Source organism: Cygnus atratus, chromosome 1 (genome assembly GCF_013377495.2).
Source record: "Cygnus atratus isolate AKBS03 ecotype Queensland, Australia chromosome 1, CAtr_DNAZoo_HiC_assembly, whole genome shotgun sequence".
In the NCBI taxonomy this organism is placed as follows: Eukaryota; Metazoa; Chordata; class Aves; order Anseriformes; family Anatidae; genus Cygnus; species Cygnus atratus.
The window spans coordinates 52,874,275-52,895,201 of NC_066362.1; the positions used below are offsets into that span (position 1 = coordinate 52,874,275).

At 36.4% G+C, this 20,927-nt stretch overlaps 1 protein-coding gene across 2 annotated transcripts in view; it reads right to left on the reverse strand.

Moving 5' to 3' along the window:
• The window catches only part of METTL25 (methyltransferase like 25), a 61,465-nt gene that overhangs the window by 29,062 nt on the left and 11,476 nt on the right, over window positions 1–20,927 (reverse strand). For both annotated transcript variants that reach the window (XM_035551738.2, XM_035551737.2), the window contains 3 exons: window positions 19,753–19,853; window positions 14,433–15,062; window positions 11,480–11,624 (listed from right to left, as the gene is read on the reverse strand). In XM_035551738.2, the coding sequence (XP_035407631.1) occupies window positions 11,480–11,624; window positions 14,433–15,062; window positions 19,753–19,853 (876 nt within the window). The remainder of the gene's footprint in view (window positions 1–11,479; window positions 11,625–14,432; window positions 15,063–19,752; window positions 19,854–20,927) is intronic.

Here is a 20,927-nt window from a genome sequence, read left to right on the forward strand (position 1 = left end):
CAGGGGCTGAAATCATAGGGAGGGATCCCCAATCTTCCAGACTCTCTACCACATGAAAGGCCTTTAATAATTTACAACCTAGACAAATGAAAGCAGCAGAGTGAGGGTGGAGATGACAAGCTTAGGTTCAGGAGCAGCTCAGTGAAGAAGCCTGGTCTCCCTGGAGAAAACAGAGTTCATTCTGGTACTACCAACAAACCCAAGAACTGCCATAAAAATTGAGGTTAGTAGGTGTGACAGGTATTTAAAACAAATTCTTTGCTAACACTGTATTAAAATATTGCTTCTTAGAACTGTTACTTAATTCTAGGAAGTTAGCACTAGTCATATTAAAAGTCAACAACAGAAACATGAAACCAACCCTTTCTAAGGTTGGGTGCACTATAACTCCAATGCAAACACCAGGGGGATAAAAAATACATATGGCCACTGATTTGGAAATACATAGTATATGGTATATTAAATACTATGCCATCTCCCCTTATATGAACATTCAAAAGAAATATCCGTTTTCCAAAAAAGGAAACATTTACTAGTAAAAAAATTATATTATAGTAATTAAAATTAAAAATAAAATATTAAAAATGTTACATTTTTGCAAAGTGCTAATTATAACTGTATTAACTGGAAAGGAAAATGACTCCTAATTTTTAAGTTAAATTACCTGGAAGAAAGGTCCTCTTTATTGGTAAATATCATAAATACATACATTCTCTTCAGTGCACAAATAAAATGGAATTATAGGATACAAAATCCATAAACTGCCTTAAAAATGTAGAAGCTGAAGGAAGACTACTTTTATATAAGCTCTTTATACTGTAATTAAATATTTTTTTCAATTTTGTGATGTATAAAAATATTTTCTTAAACTGGAGAATGCATTATTCTGCAGTTGCTTTAAATAAACTCCAGACAAAAGAAAGATGTTTTTCAACACTGCTGAAAGCTTTTTTATACACTAGACTTGTCTACTTCTTTTACTTAGAGAAAAATCCCACTGAAGCCAATTACTGCGTTTTCATACTACTGGACATCCCTCATGGCACTCAGTTAGCAAGGTGTGACACAAATTTAAAAAAGTAAAATATATGCCCTAAATCATACATTTGTGAAGTAAGAGAAATAATTATAATATATATATAAATACAATATGTAACTATCCTTTTAACATAACCAGTAACGTTAACAGAATCATATTTTATACCTCCTACTTCTCTTCATCCCAGCTGTCATTAATTGGCAAATTTATGACTTATCTTAGTGGCAAAGGGTCTGTAACAAACATGAGCTATACCTAAATAACTGTAGGAGTGGATGTACTGTTGTTATAATGCATCCAGAGTCTTCTATATGACAAATCCTGGCACATCCAAGTTGGAATTAGCACTCGAAAGTCACACTGTACATTAGATTTTTCTCACTAAGGCTTTGAAATTGCAATACTCACTGAGAATACTCTGCTTAAAAGGAACCCCACTGAAATCATTCAAATACTACAGGTTGTATAGCCGGCTTAAATACTGCAGAATGAAGGATTAGAGTGTGTACAATTGCATATTTATGTTGATATTATGCTACAAAGCTGTATAAAAGGCAACAAAACTGAGACTTACAAAAAAGCAATCATTGTCACTAAATCTGTCTATAAATTAAATAACTTTGCAAAAAATATATTTCGAGATAGGACATTTTTTTCTGTATTTGAAAATAGCATTTGTTTTCAAAATAAATCTATGTTTTACTTCAATTTGAAAGATGTTTTCTATTTGTTCTCCCTTGTCATATATGCAAATGTGTTTATGTGACTAGTTTTGTATAGTCTATTTGCACAATAGAAGAGATTTTATGCTGAAATAATGCAATTTTTTGTTTTAAAAAAGTTAAATAGACAATTATTTTATATTTATTTTTCAAAAGACTATTATTACATTCCTACACATGTTACTGAAATCAATGGCATATCAAACATGCGTAGTTCATCATTTTCATGATATTTTGTTTCCACAGAATTCATTTTAGAGTCCTCACTGATTGCTGGAGAAACAGGCCTTAGTTCACATACCATAAGCTCTTTGCTCTTGACAAACAAAGGCTGTCACTACATACAAACTCTATTCTTATTGAAGCTCAGGAAGAATAACACTTATTCAGACAAGCAGAAAATAGACAGTGACATTGTGCCTCAACAATATTATAAATACTACAATTCAAATAGAAAAGTAGTCTTGCTTACCAAAGATTTATAGCTTTAGTAATTCTTCTGCTCTCAGTATGATTAATCTTTTTGCACTTGATCTCAATAACAGTCATTATAAAAAGAGAAAGGTTTTCTTCTCAGCTATGTAATTTATATTATGCTCTGAATATACTGACTCCATTTCAGAGCATGAAATTGTTAGGGTAGTATTCTGAATCTCCTTGAAAGAGCACAAGCACAAACTATGTAACTGTGTTCTGCACAGTGACAGAATAAAAAAAAAAACGGTTATTAACAGATAACTTTATTAGGTCAGTAGATTAATTGGCACAGGCAAACAAAATGTTTTTCTTTCAAGGGTTATAAAAGTAAAAAGTAATTCTGTATGTTCTTTTGATAATAATTTGTATGGATCTCCACTTTTCTTTATTTTTAATCTCAAATCTCTTTGACCTTTTGCAGATATTTGAATGTATACAGACCTTCTTACAAGTAGATAGTGGTTACAGGACTACCATTTTGATAAAGCTATAAAGGATTGTTCAAGGAAACAAAGCATGGAAAAAACCTGAATGCAGTTCTTAAGCCACAGTACTGCTTAAGAAACTAAATATCCATAGAAGAAGTTATGGCTGATTAAACTAATCATAAATCTGTTGAAACACACTGGAACACAAACAACCCAACCTGTTTTAGTTCCTTCATGGCTTCCAATGATGTAGTAGTATTTCAGTCTACTTCTAAGGTTCTGAAGAAAGGAGAGGAAGAACTTGAACAGCCTTTTTCCTTTATGGGAAAGACTAAATCTTCCTTTGATAAAGACCTCACAGTTCCTTGAATTTGTACTTTTCCTAAAAATCCCATCACTAAATGGGATTTTCCGTGGGGGCAAAAAAAAATAAATAAAAAAAAAATCCTCAATTTCGGGACGTAGCATCACTTGTCTTCTAAACAATTTTCCAAATTAAAACCTAGGGTATGTTTCAGTTATTGCATATTATAGAAGCCCTGGCTTTCTCAATTATAATCTCCTACTTGTAAAACACCCTTACAATTTAAATACGTAGTGTTGTAATTTAATGCTCATAAAACTTAACCACTTAATATTTTTTCAAGTTTCATATTTTCTTCAGGGTCAATTTTGATAGAAAATGTGGGTTTTAGTCACTAGTTAGGTCTGCCATAAATTCATGGAAAGATGCTTCATGCAGCAATATCTAAAAATGCCCTGGAAAGGAAATCAAGCTCTTTGATCTTTTGCTTGCAAGTGTTTTCTTGTGTTGCCATGGTATCAGTGATAGCTATTTTAAGACATGGGATGTGGAATATCTTTGAAAATATAGCTAGGCAATATATAAATCATCTGTACTCTAATACTTCTAAAACAGTGACTAATCTTTCCATATTTCAGTGGAATGGAGTAATATTATGTTTGTGTAAGGAGTCCTTTAGAAAATTCAGTTTTGAAGTTTGTGTCTGCTGACTCCAACTTATTCAAAGCCTCTGCAGTTTTCACAAATCTGAAAAAATGCTGTACATGAATTGCAACTACCCTTTGCATTCCTTTCAGATCCCTTTATTATCACAGAATCATAGAATGGCTTGGCTTGGAAGGGACCTTAAAGACCATCCCCCCTGCCATAGGCAGGGATGCCACCTACTAGATCAGGTTGACCAGGGCCTTGTCCAGCCTGGCCTTGAACACCTTCAGGGATGGGGCATCCACAGCTTCTCTGTGCAACCTGTTCCAGTGCCTCACCACCCTCTAAGGGAAGACTTTCCTTCTAACACCTAATCTAAATCTCCCTTCTTTTAGTTTAAAACCATCCCCCCTTGTCCTACCATTGTCTGACAGAGCAAAAAGTTGTTCCCCATCTTTTTTATAAGTCCTCTGTAAGTATTGAAAAGCTGCAATGAAGTTCCCCTGGAGCATTCTCTTTATCAGGCTGAACATCCCCAGCCTTTCTTCATTATGTGCATTATCTTCTAAAAGTTAGAGCTTAACAAATGTAGCCAAAGCTTATATTTACCTAACTTGTGAGTTCTAGATTCTTACTTTTCTGCAACAGATTTGTTGACTTCTACAAGAATGCCTTGTAGACAAACACTTCTTCAGTTTCATGTAAAACTCTAGAATTCCTGTCTACCATTTAAATTTTTAAAATTTTCTTCCTAGAGTAGTGACATGCTTTTGGAAATCCTTACAAAAGCTAGAATTCAAAATTTGCAGTCCTCAGGCTAATTTCAGAAAAGGGTTCTGATCAGACAGCTATCACTGAAGCTACAATTATAACTATTCATATGTTTTATTTTATATTATGAAATATTTATACACAACTACTTACCAATAGTAATGTTTGTGTGTTCTTTTCTCAAAACAGAGGACATCAAACTGAAAAAATTCGCTGCTTTCTAGATTGGTAGTGATGTGTTTCAGGGTATGGAGGATGGGAGGAAGAGAATTAGAATACAGAAACATATCAATTCTTTTTTTAAGGAAAGTCAAGACTTAGTTAGAAAAATCTTAAATTTGCAGTTACTGTCTGTTAAGGAATAATCAGAGTCCAGCTGTTACACTGCCCCAGAAATGTGCTAGCTGAATATATGATAAAACGGCTCCCCTAAATCCCAAGAATAGATTCATAGAGTCATAGAATCATAGAACCTAGAACATAGAACTGAGCCCTGGGAGACATCACTAGTGACCAGCCTCCAACTGGATTTAACTCAGATTCACAATATCTCTTTAGGCCCAGCCACCCAGTCAGCTTTTAACCCAACAAAGTATACACCCATCCAAACCATGAGCAGATAGCTTCTCCAGGAGAATGATGTGGGAAATGGTGTCAAAAGCATTACTGAAGTCTAGGTAGACTACATCCACAGCCTTTCCCTCATCCACTGAGTGTGTCACCTTGTCATAGAAGATCACGTTGGTCAAGCAAAACCTGCCTTTGATAAACCTATGCTGAATAGTCCTGATCGCGTGGTTGCCTTGTAGTTGCTACATGATGGCACTTCTTGTAGATGGGTGTCACATTTGCTACCTTCCAGTCAACTGGGACCTCCCCTGATAGCCAGGACTGCTGACAAATAATGGAAAGCGCCTTGGCGAGCACTTCTCCCAACTCCCTCAGTACCCTTAGGTGGATCCCATCTGGCCCCATAGACTTATGTACATCTAAGCAGGTCACTAACCATTTTTTTGTGGATTATGAGGGCTTCATTCTGCTTCTCATACCAGCTCAGGGGACTGGGTACCTGGAGAACAACTGCTCTTGCTGCTAAAGGCTGAGACAAAGAAGGCATTAAGTACCTCAGCCTTTTCCTCATCTCTTATTACTGTGTTTCCCCCCACATCCAATAAAGGATGGAGATTCTCCTTAGTCCTCCTTCTCTGGTTTATGTATTTATGAAAACATTTTTTTTTATTGCCTTTAACAGCAATAGCCAGATTAAGCTCCAGCTGGGCTTTGGCCTTTCTAATTTTCTCCTTGCACAGCCTTACAACATCTTCATAGTACTTCTGAGTGGCCCACCCTTTCTTCCAAAGGTCATTAACCCTCTTTTTCTTCCTGAGCTCTAGCCACAGCTCTCTGTTTACCCAGGCTAGTCTTCTTCTGTGCCAGCTCATCTTCTGGCATGTGTGGATAGCCTGCTCCTGCACCTTTAATATTACCTTCTTGAAGAGTGTCCAGCCTTTGCCCTTCAGGACTGCCTCCCAAGGGACTCTGTCAGCCTTTCTACTCAACAGGCCAAACTCTGCCCTCTGGAAGTCCAGGGTGGCAGTTCTGCTAATACTCCTCATTACTTTTCCAAGAATTGAAAATTCTATTAATTCATGATCATGAATAGTTCCTGAACAGAGGCACAGGGTTTTTATCAACCTAAAAATCATTAGCAAACTGATTTTTTCCAGAAAAACTGCCATAATGACTCACTACATAAGTAAGTTTGTGTAAAAAGTTTCTAACAGATTGAAAAATCCTTACTACTTTGATGTAATTGACTATCAGATGCAGTAACAGTGAAGAACAACCCTAAAGGAATCTATCACATTAATGGTTTAGTGCATTTAATCCATACCAGAATCTCTGTATGAACAGCCAATTCTCCTTAGAGAAAGCCAAAATAAAACTACTTAGAATTTTCCAAGAGCTGTCATAATATTCCATATAAACTGAAGTTTAGTATTTGGTACTACTTATAACAGCAGTGAAATTTAAAGACAGGTGTTGAAAGTCACTGGCTTCAACTTTTTTTAATTGAATAGAAATTTGAGATTACGCAGCTCCTCTTGGTTGTTGTAGTTACTAATAAATCAAAACAAAGGCTTTCATGTTCTTAAGAGTTCAGAATTATTCCCAGCATAATTGGAATTGTCTCATTACAGAAAATTCCAGATGAATTTAGCTTATTTATACACACATAGAAGAATATTCTGTATACTGACTGCAAGATCCAAGACTGTGACTATGGCATCTACTTTCATCACAAATGCTCCCAAAGTATTCATAGAAGGACCAATGGCAAACTGAATCATGCAATTTTACCGTATCTTTAGTATTTTTAGAATCTGATAGATATGTAAGCTATTAGTCTTCATATTCAGCTTCTCAGAAAGAAAAAAACAACCTTGCGATAACCAAGGTGACTTAATAGCCCCCCAGCAACAGCTTAGTAATATTTTCTTGATATTATATCAACTCACAATCTCAGACATATAAAAGGTATGTTAGACATTGAATCAGGTAATTTTTCTTCCCATGAGTATCATTTAATCCCATATAATACAAAGTGAAAAAGCAATTTTTCACTAGCCTCAAACAAGACTGACTTTGGTATTCAATAAAACATAACAGTCAAGCAACATACAGCCCAGCCTTTTCAAGTTATGGCAACTGTCAGTGCACAGCAGCTTTTTTGTGGGCTGGCACATCTGCTTCAACTAGCCTTATGAGAGCAACCATCTGCATTTACATTAAAGAATAAGAAGCAGCAAAGATGAAAAATGTGGTACTTGGGTGGGGGCAGGGCTGGGGGGGAGGCAGTTTGGGAAGTTTTTTCTCCGGTGGAGAATAAGATAGGAAGAGGTTTTAGATGGACATGCCTCAATATTTTCCTTAAGAGTTAACCACCTCAAGAAGATAAAAAGCTTTTACACCAGGCAAAAGTATAAGTATAAAATAGAGCAATTATATTTTTAAAACAAAGAATCCTCAAAGCTACTAAGTCAAGATAAAACAAGTATAAAGTGCTTTATAACAGAACTTCCCACTGTGTCCTCACAGGCAAGCCCTTGCTTATTGGACTGATTTCAAACAATTGTGACTTGCTGTGTTCCAGCAAATTCTGCACAATTCTGTCTGCTTCTTAGGAAGTTCTTGTGTAACCACAGAGACCTAGCTCTAAGTCTGCATCCTAATACTCTAACTAGTCTTTCCACCTAAGGTCCTCATTAATGAGCAGCTTCTCTGGCAGGGTCTGCGGTAAGTGAAGCACTACCTACAAAACAGATAAGACTGGTTCAGGGACCAACTGGAAGTACTCAAGTCCATGAGACCAGATGGGATGCATTTCAGGAGCTGAGGGAACTGGTTGGTGTCATGTGAAGGCCACACTCTGTCACCTTTGAATGGTCACATCCATCAAGGGAGATTCCTGGTGACAGGAAAAAGGCAAATATCACATCCAGTCTAACTTCAGTACTCAGAGGATTACAGAGCAAATCTTCTTGGAATTCATGTCCAGCTACATGAAGAACAAGAAGGAGATTGTGAACAGTCAACAGTAGGCTCAGCATGAATCAGCAGTGTGCCCTGGCAGCCAAGAAGGCAAACTGCAATTAGGATAGCCAGATGGTCAAAAGACGTGATTGTCCTGCTGCATTTAGCATTGATTGGTGTGGCCTCACCTTGAATATTGTGTGCAGTTCTGGGGTCCACGATATTAAAGAGGTACCTGAAAGGTAAGGTACCTGAAAACATCCAGAGGAGGGCAACAAAGCTGGGGAAAGGGCTGGAAGGCATGTCCTGTGAGGAGAGGCTGAGTACACTTGGGTTGTCTAGTCTAGAGAAAAGAAAGCTAAGAGGTGACCTCATTGCTCTTTACAATTTCCCAAGCAGGAAAGATATAGAGGGAGGTGTCAGTCTCCTCTCTTTGGCAACCAATGATAAGACACTCAGGAATGGCACAAAGCTACACCAGGAGAGGTTCAGACTAGATGTAAAGAAAATACTTTACCATGAAGGTGGTCATACACTGGAACAGGCTTTCTAGAGTGGTGGCTGATGCCCCAAGCCCGTCAGTGTTCAAGAGACATTTGGATAATGCCCTCAATAACATGCTTTAACTTTTAGAAAGTGGTCAGGCAGTTGGACTTGATAATCTTTGCAGGTCCCTTCCAACTAACTCTGTTATTGTAACAGGTGGCAGAGATTTATCAGGGACTGACAAGCTACGTTGCCTTCTGCGATGCAATGACTGGCTCCAAGAATTTGGGGAGAGCAGTAGTTATAGTTTACCTTGACTTTAGCAAGGCTGTCAGGAAGGTTTCCTTAGTATCTTTATAGCCAAATTGGCAAGATATGATTCCAGCAGGTAGACTACAAGGTGTGTAGAAAACTGACAGGACCCAAAGGCTCAACAGTGTAATCCACAGGTTAGGGACATGATTATTTCCCCTCTTTAGCATTTGTGAGAGCGAGAGTATCTAGAGTGCTTCTTTGAGCTTTCCAGACCAAGATGCTGACTTACTCGAAGGATTTCAGTGGGAACTATAGGACTGCAGAGAAGATCAAGGAGGGATCTAACTGCTGTATTCACCTACCTAATTAAAAGGAAGTTAAAAGGTTAAGCCAGACTCCTCCTGGAGGTGAAAGGACAATAGATAACACATGTAAGATGCAAACTTCAAATAGATACAGGGAAAAAAAAATTGTCGTGAAGGTAGTCAAACATTGGAATGGGCTGCCTTATCATTGTCCTTAGAGATACATTCTAAACATGACTAGACAAGGCCCTGTACAAGGACGTATGAGGAGCGGCTGAGGTCACTTGGTCTGTTCAGCCTGGAAAAGAGGAGGCTGAGGGGAGACCTCATCACAGCCTACAGCTTGTTCACGAGGGCAAGTGGAGGGGCAGGTGCCGATCTATTCTCTTTAGTGACCAGTGATAGGATCCGAGGGAATGGTGTCAAGCTGTGACAGGGGAGGTTCAGGCTGGACATCAGGAAGAGGTTCTTCACTGAGAGGGTTGTCGTGCACTGGAAGTAGCCCCCCAGGGACGTAGTCACAGCACCAAGCCTGTTGGAGTTTAAGAAGCGTTTGGACTGTGCTCTTAGTCATGTGGTCTAAGTTTTTGGGTAGATCTGTGTGGTGCCAGGAGCTGGACTCGATGATCTTTATGGGTCTTTTCCAACACGGGATATTCTGTGATTCTATGATTCTATAATTTGTATCCTCCATGTTGAGAAAAATCAAATAGCTAGAAATTCCAACGCACAATTTGGCTTCATTTCCATGCTATTGTGAAACTGCAGTATCTCTTATCACTGTATGCACATCTGTTTAGTTGAATTTATAACAGATTATAACAGCTGATCCTTTGGTGGTGTCTGAATGATAATAATTTAGTAAAGCCTTATGCACTGGTCTGGAAAAAGTAATCATCCCACTGCTAGAACAGGAAGTTATATCGTGTTTGCAATAACATGAAATAACCAAATGTTTGAGACACACAAACTTAATCACAGGTGTCTGAAAAGCTCACAGTTTTTTAAAACATTGACGTAAAAATAATTGTATGTTTTTTACTTATTGTGTTTCTGTAATGCAAATATAGGAACATAAATTTCAATTGTATCCCCCCCCTTTTTTTCTTTTGTTAATTTGAAGTATTGGGAAATAATTAAAATAATACACTGTAAAATCTTTCAAAATTGTTCCAGATCTATCCTGAGCAACATAAAAAAATCACTAAAACAAGCAAGAGCTGGCATGTGTTGTGGTCAATCCAGAGCTATGCCTTAGCTGGCTGAGCAGCCAACTGTTACAGAACACCAGCTGAGTTCTTCCTGCCTTTCTGTCCATGAAGTTCCCTGAAAGAGATGAAATAAACTTTGCCAATCCACCTCTCTCTCAAATTTCGTTGATAATGGTGATCAGTTTCTAAGACTTCAGCAGATGATCATTAGAGAGCTCAGCTACATTACACTTGTTTGCTCAGGAAAGCCAGATATTTAATGCCTTTCACTATGCATTAAAAACGAATGAGCTAAATAGAAATTAAAATGTTAATGCATCTGTTAATCCATACACTGCTTGAAATAATAGCAGAAGATGCTGTAGAAAGTTCTAGGGGAAACACAGCATTTGGATGTTGAAGTAGAAAGTGACAATTTTTAGCTGTAGTCTATATCCTTTATTATTACTTTATACCAAATTGCTTCCAAGTTGATATACACGAAGTATTAAACCAAACAGACAATAGTACTTCTGTTAGCAATGACTCCATCACTGTTAACTAGAAAACACTAGACAACAGAAACAACATGAGCTTTTCATGATAAACCCAGCAATCCATCAATTTCATCTACTATGGCATGCATTCACTACATTTGTGCAAAGTGTAACTCTCTGTTGTTTGAAAGCTGTACAGAAAGGTAAAGAATTTACTTTTCAGCTAAAGATACTAGCTTTCTATCTGAAATAGTAAAAAAGAAGGAAAATTTGCCCGAGGTGTGAATCCCCAAATAATTTTCAGCTCATCACCCCAAGAAAAACTGTTAAACGTACTGTTCCATAATGTTCTAAACTGGCAAAGCCCCAGAGCAAAGTGCTCAGATGAATGTTTTTTAGAGTAATAATTTGCATTACAAGGACTTAATTCTGCTTATAGTTGTACATGTACGATTGAACATAAATGGATGCTGCATGCCGACAGCCAAAGGCAAAATCTGGTACAAAATATTTCAAAAGGATGAAAACATATTGACCAAAAAAGCCTCAACATTTTACGAGTGAAGTAATGGAATAAAAACAGCTGTATTCATAACCACATAAAAACATTCTGCATTAATGTCCCTAATTTCAGCAAGAATATTAGCAATATTGGCATAACAGGAAAGCTACAGGGCATCCGGGAGTGAAATACCCACATAAAGTAATTAAAATCAGTATTAAATAAGCCATTGGAAAGGAACAAACATCAGGAGGTTATTAATTAAAAGGTATAATATTCTCAACATGCAAACTGGCAGCCACAAGTTAAACTCAGAATTACCTTCTTGGTTTTCATACTGTTCTGACAACAGATGGTAGCAGCAGCCTACACTGCAAACTGCTTTGATTTCAGGCTTGGCAGTAAATATTCGTAGTGTACTTGCAGCAAGATCACCACATGTATGCAGACCCACCATTATACAGTCCTAAGAAGAAAAAAAAAAGCAACAATAAAGCATCTCCCTGTACAACGGAAAGACTATGAATAACAACAACAAACTCCAAAACCCAAACATCCTGCAAATGGTTATTCACTTGTAAGGTTTAAATATACGACTCCATGACGACTCCTGGTGTTCTCTTCTGGAATTTTTCTAGGAACAATAAAAGCACTTCAGTGCTAAGAAAACACAGTGTATTTCCTTTATGGGGAACAAGACTGCTCAGCATTTTGTTCACCTACGGAATTATGCATCTCCATACTTTACCTTCAGTGTCCAAGAGGAAGCAAAAGTTTATGAGTGTGAACAGCAGCTGGTTTAACTGCATGGAAGGGGGCATCTACATGATGACTGGACACTGGCCATTTTGTCTCATCTTTCCTCGCTTTCCTCTTATAATTTTTACTACTACTGATACTTGCTTTTCTTACTTCAGATTGTCTACCATAACATAGACAGATGGACCTATCTGTGGCATTTCTGCTACTCTGAACTGCTGAAATCAAAACCACTTCCTAAGTACAAGTGTAATTTGAAGAGCAGGCCCTGCTCCATCTGCTTTGCTATTTCCAGAACTGTAGTTGTACCGCAGTTGTGCAGTGTGCATACTATCATTCAACAACAGATTGGTATTTTCTTCCCTAAAACAAAAAACAAAGAACTTCAACTTCAGATACTCTGTTCTGCCCGTTCTACTTTCTGCTTTCCTTTTTCCTCAGTTTCCCATTTCTCTCTATTTCTCCATCCCAATCAACCCTCTTCTCACTGTTCAGAGCAAGACTTTTTCCTCCCAGAATTATTTATTGAAATCTACATGGTAAACATGGTGCTTGTTGCTTTGAATTATTGTTGCTTTTGTCTTATTTATTAATGGTTATCAGTCAGCCAAGGTACATTCAATTGTAGTGCCCTTCTGCAGTCATTTTGCACACGTCTATTTTTGTTGTTCTGTATTACTTTGATTTTCTTTCCGTATTGTATAGTATTTGTACGTATTTCCTTTTCTTTCCTCTGTTTTTTTTTCTTCTTCCCATGACTTTTCTCACCTTCCACTTTGCTTGTGCTACTTCTCTGTGATTGCTTTCTCATTGCCCTAGCACCCAAAATTTTTAGGTGGCAGAAGTTCAGTTCCACTTCAGCTTAGTTTTTAAAAGATTTTTTGCTTGTTAGCCAGCTTCAGCTCATCATTGCACAAATCTTTTCTTCCACATGAAGTGGAACACTTCTTCCACATGAGTGGAACAATAATGAAGTTTGGAGGCTAATGGAAGATACGCACCTGCAAAAGCTGCAGTTAAACCGCTGCTTTAAAATTAGCTTCTTTCAGGGGAAAGGGAGTGGCTACCACATGACATCCATTCAGTCCATGGAACATTAGTGTACTCAAAACTTCTGAACAATACGAGTGTAATCTGTCTGTGTCAGGTACACTTCTGGACAATCACTGACTTCACTGAGGTTGCCTGGGTATAACTGAAAGTACTTTCTGGGTTGTTGGCTTAAGTGCAGTAAAATTTGATATCTCAGTATTAGTCCTGGGCCTACATACAAACATTCATTTCTATCCCAGTATTTCATCAGCAATTCAAATCATTTTCAGAACTTACTGTATAAATTAGTAAATACTCATTTTCCCCAGCTTAGGAAAAATTGAGAAAAAAATCAATTTATGGTTAAAATTAAAAATGCTGATGTTTGTAAAACTAGTTATAAAATAATATTTTATTTCTAAATATTCTCAGAATACTTTTAGAGTCATTTAAATGATTGTACTTTTTAGGTATTTTAATTATACACATTCATCACACATAGAGTGCAGTTTGGTTATTACTATTTTTTAACACAATAAAGCTTTTACTTTTTTACAGTAATGTTTTTAAAGACAGGCAGTGATGCAGCATTTTTTCTGCTTTTTATATCATACAAATCACATGCTAAGTGGAGATGAAATCCAGTTGTGCAAATTTAGAGGCATATGCTTCACCTACTGTTTTACAGGAGCATAAACAGCTCCTCCACAACTAACACAAACCTGTGGTCTTGTATTAGAAATGAATTACACCCCTGAATACATACAAGTTTTCATCTTTCCATAAAAGACTGAATATATCTACACAATCAATGTAAGTTAGCTCAGGCACAGCAACTAACCAGCCATACAGCTTCTAGACTTGTACCATTGCCTTTGAGCAGCTGAGCTTGTGCTTGTTTGTGTAGACACAATCCTTGTCAGCTAGCAGATTACTAAGTGAACTTACGGTAACTCCGGAAAGACAAAATATAAAAGCATTATTTACAAATAAGGCTCGTTACAAACTCTTTATGTTGAGTTTTATAGTCAGTACGTTCTGTTATGCTTTCAAACTTTTACCAAAATTAGAAAAATATAAAACTTTAAAAATAAGAAATTTCAGGGAAATTGAAATTCTAGTGCTTAACATACTTGCCTACCTGGTAAATTTAGCTATTTTCTTAATAATTAGATGTTATCTATATCCAGAATTGTAAAATACCTGAATGTGCTAATACGTATGCTGTTAACTTTGACAGCTGATTATTATCTACTCCATAAATTCTAGAGGCTGCTCTACATATTCAAAATAATACTAATATTAAAATAGAAAAACAATCTCTGTATCTGTTAGAAATACTAATGTAATCTGGCTGAAAAACATTTGGTCAGAATATTCATTCACCGATAGCATTTTATGTACACTCATCAAACATTACGTATGTATGAAAACAGCAATATAAAGACAATGGACAATATATTTCAAATATGAGTAACATAACCTCCAAATCTGTTATGATGTCACCGAGTTCTGTTTCCGCAGTGACGTAGGAAGTCAATGGAAAATAAAGGTTTGATTCACTTGACTTGCTCGCTTTGGCTTTGATAGATGCCATTTTTCTTTTGGCCTTTTCCTCTTCACAGAGCTCCCCACTGTTACACTGGGAGGAAGAAAAAATTTCTACAGCATTAGCAGGCAGAACATCGAGAATAGCAAAAGCCTCTTCAGAAAGTCTGCTTTCATTGCATTGTGCCTGAGCCACCAAATCAATTTCTGTTTGTTTGCTGGTCTCAGATGTAGCTACTTCTGTGAAAACACCAGAAGGAACTAAGTCTTGAGTAGTCCTTTGGTCTTGACTTTGAAGACAGCTGTTATTTAAGGTCCCTTCATTGACTGCTTTACATTTAATTTCATTTTGCACTGGACTGTCATTTGCCTTTTCTAATCTCTGGCTTTCAGGATTTGCTCTTGCTCGACTCTGATAAGCTCTCCAGTGTTTCTTCAATTTCCTGTTCCTTTCATGAGCACCATTGGTGTTGGTGTTAGAGGAATCAATTCCATATACTTTTAAGTTATATTGCATGGACAAAAATGAACTCAGGTAGCCCTTTCCAGAACCTATGTCAATCACCTAGATAATAAAAAAAAAAAAAAAAAAAAAAAGAGAGAGAGAGAAAAAGTAAAATGAGAAAGATGCACTAAATTAGTGAGCAACAAGACATATTTCAATCAAATGAAAAATAATTGCTTAAAAAATTAAACCTGAATTTCATAATTACTTTATCTGTTATACTTCCTAACATGCTTCATCCATTTGCTTTTTGGTGCACCTTTTGACTTTAAAACACAGAATCTAAACTGATTTCCTCCAGGAAATAGACAATGCAAGGCTTATGCACTACACATGTTGTGACACTTTTGGAAAAGACTTTCAGTATATATTTTGACATAGAACTGCCTTCTGTTAAAGAAAATAACCATAAAACACTAGCACCACCACCTACCCTTGCTAAATTGGGTCAGAACATATAGTTAGGAAAGGAAGTATTCACAGTATTAAGTTTAGGCATTTAGCTACTGTACTTAGGAGTCTTCTACCACTAAGTATACAGAAAAAAGCATCTTCATGTTCACTGCTTAACTTAATCACTTCAGACATGACCTAAAGACATGTGTTATCAAATACTGCCTCCTACGTCAGAATGCTTATTTATACTAGTTTCCCATTCTGTGAAAATGATCTGTACAAATCTGTTTAACATAAGGGCTCCAACCCCCCATGGGCAGGGACACCTCCCACCAGACCAGGTTGCTTAAAGCCCCATTCAGCCTGGCCTTGAAGATTTCCCAGGATGGGGCATCCACAGCTTCTCTGGGCAACAGTAATACATTGCTAAATTAGCATTGGGAGAACAGTTCTAAAAAGAGAGGAAATTTTGACTAAAAATAAGAAGGCAATGATCTTGTGCTAAACAAATAGACAGGACTAAATTAATTCTTGCTTTACCTTCCCTTGATTACATAAGAAAAGGTAATCAGCAATCCACAGTATATCTGCCAAGCATGAACTTTTAAAATGAAATTTCCATGATATAATGAACTCCAAAGGTCCTGTCCATGGTGAGTTGGGTACTATGTTTAAACAGTTTCTGGCACTGCACAATCAAGAACTCCATTTCCAGAAGCATTCCAGCATTTCCCAGCATCAAATCACAAATTTAATGGATGCTGAATACAGAATTATATTACACTTAGGTTATACACTGCAACTCCTGCTGCACATGCTGTAATTTCCAAGGAAAACTTCCATAAATACATTAAAGAAAACAAATGTGCATTTAAGCAGAGAAGAATTAGCACCGGCTTCTTTTCCAGCTTTAATCAAGAGCTACTTTCTAAAAAGTTCCACTTCTGTGATAAGCATGATATTTAAGAGGGGCAGTAAACAATTGAAAAAGATATTAAATTGGTTTGCTTTAATGTTTTAACTCATATCATTAACCTAGAAGTGATTACTGTAGTAGTAAAATTTTTTCTTTTATCCTCATTTTTACTATTTACTATACTATATTGTAAAATACCACAAGAGGACAATATCCTCTACCACCCATTATACATCACGGTATGGAGGTGAAATGGAGGGCATTTTTCAATCTGTCAGTGATCTGTAATATCTGAAAGAAACACCCTGAGGCCACGTGCTGTTGTAAAATATGTGTTGTGTTTTCATAGCTCTAGATTTTTTAATTAAAAGCTACATACATTTTGTTTTGCTGAGAAGGACAGAAAAAAATCAATAAAGAAAAAAACTCTCCTAAAACTTTACAATTCCTGTATTTTCTTAAGTTGAAAGGTAACCAAAACAAAAGAAGTTGCTTTTTAATAACTGAGAAGGAGGAGGCTGGCTTCTCTTTTTTTTTCCTTTTATTTTTTTTTAACAAGTACTGGAAAGCTCTTTTCATATATTAGGGATTTGTAACTTTGAAAAAATAAATTCTGTTACAGTATATGACTAAAATGGAAAAAAGTTAATATAAAGCAGTCGGCATTTCATATTCAGTGATATATTGCAATCATATTTGTCATTAAATGCTACATTTTTTTCAAAAAATAAACAGAAAATAATCCTAAAGATACTACAAGCTGTAACTACAAGTGCATAATCACAAGCTGAAATTGCAGCATATTGACAGATACTTAATAATGATTGGTTTGAGATTTTATGAGTAACCAGCTACATCAGGACTTAGGTTAGGTCATTAAGGCGGCTCTACTTTTTTCCTCTCTGAATATGGGTTTTCCTTTCCTTTCATTCCTGAATCTCAAAGGAACTATTTAAAATCTAAATGAAAATGCTATATGAAACACCACCAACTCACCTTCCAGCAAATGCAGAGAACATTTATTATTACATTATAAGAAAACTATACTTTTCTACAACTTGTTCAGTATATGAAAGTCTTCAACACTTGAACAACTGATTCTTGCCCAAAGCATAAGGTAAGCAAGGCAAAAAATATGCTAATTAATCGAGAAAGTTACTTTTATTTATCTGCTACTTCTGCATTTTCACTCTTTGTGGTTGTTCAGGGCTTCTGCGTTTGTCACTGTGTCTGGCTCCTGAAGGAGCTACTGGAGAGATTGCGCTTCATCTCTGAACGATAGCAGATGCTCACAAATTGATCGTGGCTCATCCAGTAATATTTGGCCTTAATTGCAGTTCTCTATTTACTTGTGAATCCCAGTTGTACGGAGAAGATTGCCTAAAACTTTGCCCTGCGCAGCTGTTCCTCACAAAAGAGACATGTCAGAATGCAGAGTTTTGATCTCAGATTCCATGGACGCTGGACGCCTGACACAAAGCCATGAAGAGTACTTCATCAGAACATATTGGTTATATTATCTAAATTAAACTCAGTCTGAGCCAAATAACTTCCAAAACAAAGTTCTTCATCAGCTACTCAGAGCAGAATCCAAGTTTTGGGACCTGCCATGGACTTATGGTGGCAGCAGCAAACTCTGCAGTCACATCCATACCACTAAGCAAAACACGCTCCTGTATTCCACCACCAGCACGATTGCCCATGCCATTACCTTTTAGCAACCTCCCAGGTATGAAGCAGGCCAACTAACACTCTCATTGTGAAGGCCAGGCACATCTGGGGGACAAGATACACCAGAAATCAAAACAACACAGACTTACAAAGTGCAACCGTCTCTCTTCCTTTACCCACATCTGATACAGTAATTTTAACTAGACTCAGACGTACTTTCTTAAAAAGCAAAAACAGGCTCAGGGGGAATATGTACAGCATAAAATCTAAGTAGATAACTCATGAAATGTAGGCAGATAACCTTATTAGTGTTGTGCTTATTTTTAAACAACTATAAAATGTGTCCTCCAGAAAATTTTCTGGGAATGAATATTAAGCTGGAGGAAGTTAAGTCTCCTAGACCTAACACCTACAGCTGCTCGCATGGAAAGCAAATGCAGCTTAGATGTAGAAAGGAATCAAAAACAGAGTCCAGGTCGACTAGTCATCTACAGACTAAAGCAAGAATGAAGATACATTAGGCACTAACTAGCGTTACAGAGATGAAAATGGTTAAAACAACTCAGTTCACTCAACTGCTTAAAAATTTAGTCTTATCTCAACAAAGATCTACATCACGGAATCAAACAATCTTTCATATATAAAGAGTTCACAGGCAAATTACTCTCATGGAAAATACGGAAGTGTTATTAGTGTTACTTTCGTCTAAAGCAATGTGAAATAAGGTAGTGAATAAAGTCGAATATTGTGATGCTTGTATTTTTGTCAACAGGCCTATAAATAAATATCTACAAGGTTTTAATGCAACAGTGACTTAGAGAACTGTGCAATCATAATTGCATATTTAAAAAAAAAAGGGTAAGTTACAGTCACATTTTGAGAAAGGAATACTACAATTCTTCACCATCCAACTTGCCATGTGACGTTGCTATTGGAAGACCTTATAGCAAACTTCCAATACCTGAAGGGGGCCTACAGGAAAGCAGGGGAGGGACTCTTATTCAGGGAGCATACTGATAGGCCAAGGTGTAATGGCTTCAAACTACAAAAGGTTTAGATCAGATATAAAGAGGAAATTCTTTACTGTGAGGGTGGTGAGGCACAGAAACAGGTTGACCAGAGAAGCTGTGGATGCCCCATCCCTGGAAGTGTTCAAGTGTTCTCTACAAACTGAACAGGTCATATCTAAATTCCTAATTAAAGATAGATCTCCATCCACATTAAAGAAAGGTGAACAACAGTATTAAAGAACAGGAAATAATTTAAATTCCTTGTTCCAGAAAAAAAAAAAAAAAAAAAAAAAAAGATGTGCTTTTAAAATTTCCCAGAATTTCAGCATTGGTGTCTATGTGGTAGTCTTATGTGTCTGACAAAACGATGAAGTTTTGCTCTACTATTGATGTCTGTGGTAAATTGCCAACAGTGTAATACAGATAAGTGAGACAGTACCTGTGCATAGCAAAAAACAGTACTTTTTTTTAGCTGTTCAATGTATAGAGGATGATTATATTTCTTTTCTTTTTTTTTTTTTTTTTTTTTTTTTGAGCCATAAAATGAATATGACTCACTAAAAGGCAGTTCATTGAGACTGGTGCATCTGTAAACAAAATGTCCTTCAGCTTGCACTGGAAGGCTCTTCTTTAGCTCCAATTATTTAGATAAAAATAAGAACAGCAGAGACAGAATATCAAAATATGGTATTTGAACAAAATAAGGAGAATAATTTGGAAGCTATACAGTAACATACAGTACAAAATGCTTTCTTACCTGTTTTATACCACAGTAATTTGCTATTTTGTCCACAAGCTCAGACATCACTTGTACTTCATGTGATTTCTTATTATTCATAAACTCATCAGTTTTGATACCTGTATCATTTTTACAAAAATATACACATTAACACAATTCATAATAATGAAAACTTATGATTAGTCAAAATAAATACCACCCTAAAAGTATGCTTTAGAATTTTCTATATTTTAAGTGCAGTAATATTTAGTTAAACACCCACTATGTAATTATAAGACTAAACTTCTGAATTACAGATAAATTAGTAAAATTCAACACACTTTAAAATTTAGTTCTGCTAGTGTAGTTTTTCAAAAAATGTACATATTTAATATCTGATGTACATATTTAATATCTGATCAGATATTAGATACAAGCTACTACTACAAAACTACTACTTTTTCCTGTTCATTAAGAATATTAATTTTTATGTCACTTATCACATTTACCTTTACATATTTGAAATATAAGGGTGCATATATAGTGCATAGTGCAGATTGTTAATTCTCCAGATTTGGTCACAGTACCAAGTGGGAGATACCTGAAATAAAGGTTATGAGCAATGCTGGTGAAATGCAAAGGAAGCTGCAATTTTTTTCTTTATTTAAGCTACAGATAGATTACAGATCTGCTATATCTTTCCAGAAAAAAATGATTCAGAATTTGTTGATGAGAGGTAGTCAACTTCTGCCACTGGTTTACATATTTACAACCCCCAAATAATGAACAGCTCAGAAGCAGCTCCCCTGTGAGAAACCCTGTGAGTTAAATCAATGTCAATTTTTGTAAGTCTGGGTGAGGGTAGAAGAAACCAGTCTGCTACTGGTGAGCGTGCTCCTAGAAAACAAAATGTTTCCACATAACTATGGAGATTAATATTTTCCCCTTCTCTGCTTTTTGCACAGTATGTGTTCATCTGTCCAGAATCCGATCGTTAGGCAAAAACTATGTTCATTCCTTGATCAGACCATACTGGGAACACAGCCAAGAGCATTACTTCTTTAAAAGAGAGTGGGGAATTGCACTGAGCTCATGAGAAACCTAGTGTTTTCTATATTTCTCGCAAAACCCACAGGATCTCTCCATTTCTTAAACATCTGTTTTTTTACAATAAACTGTTATGACAATACTTAAAATGTAATATAGCCTCTATG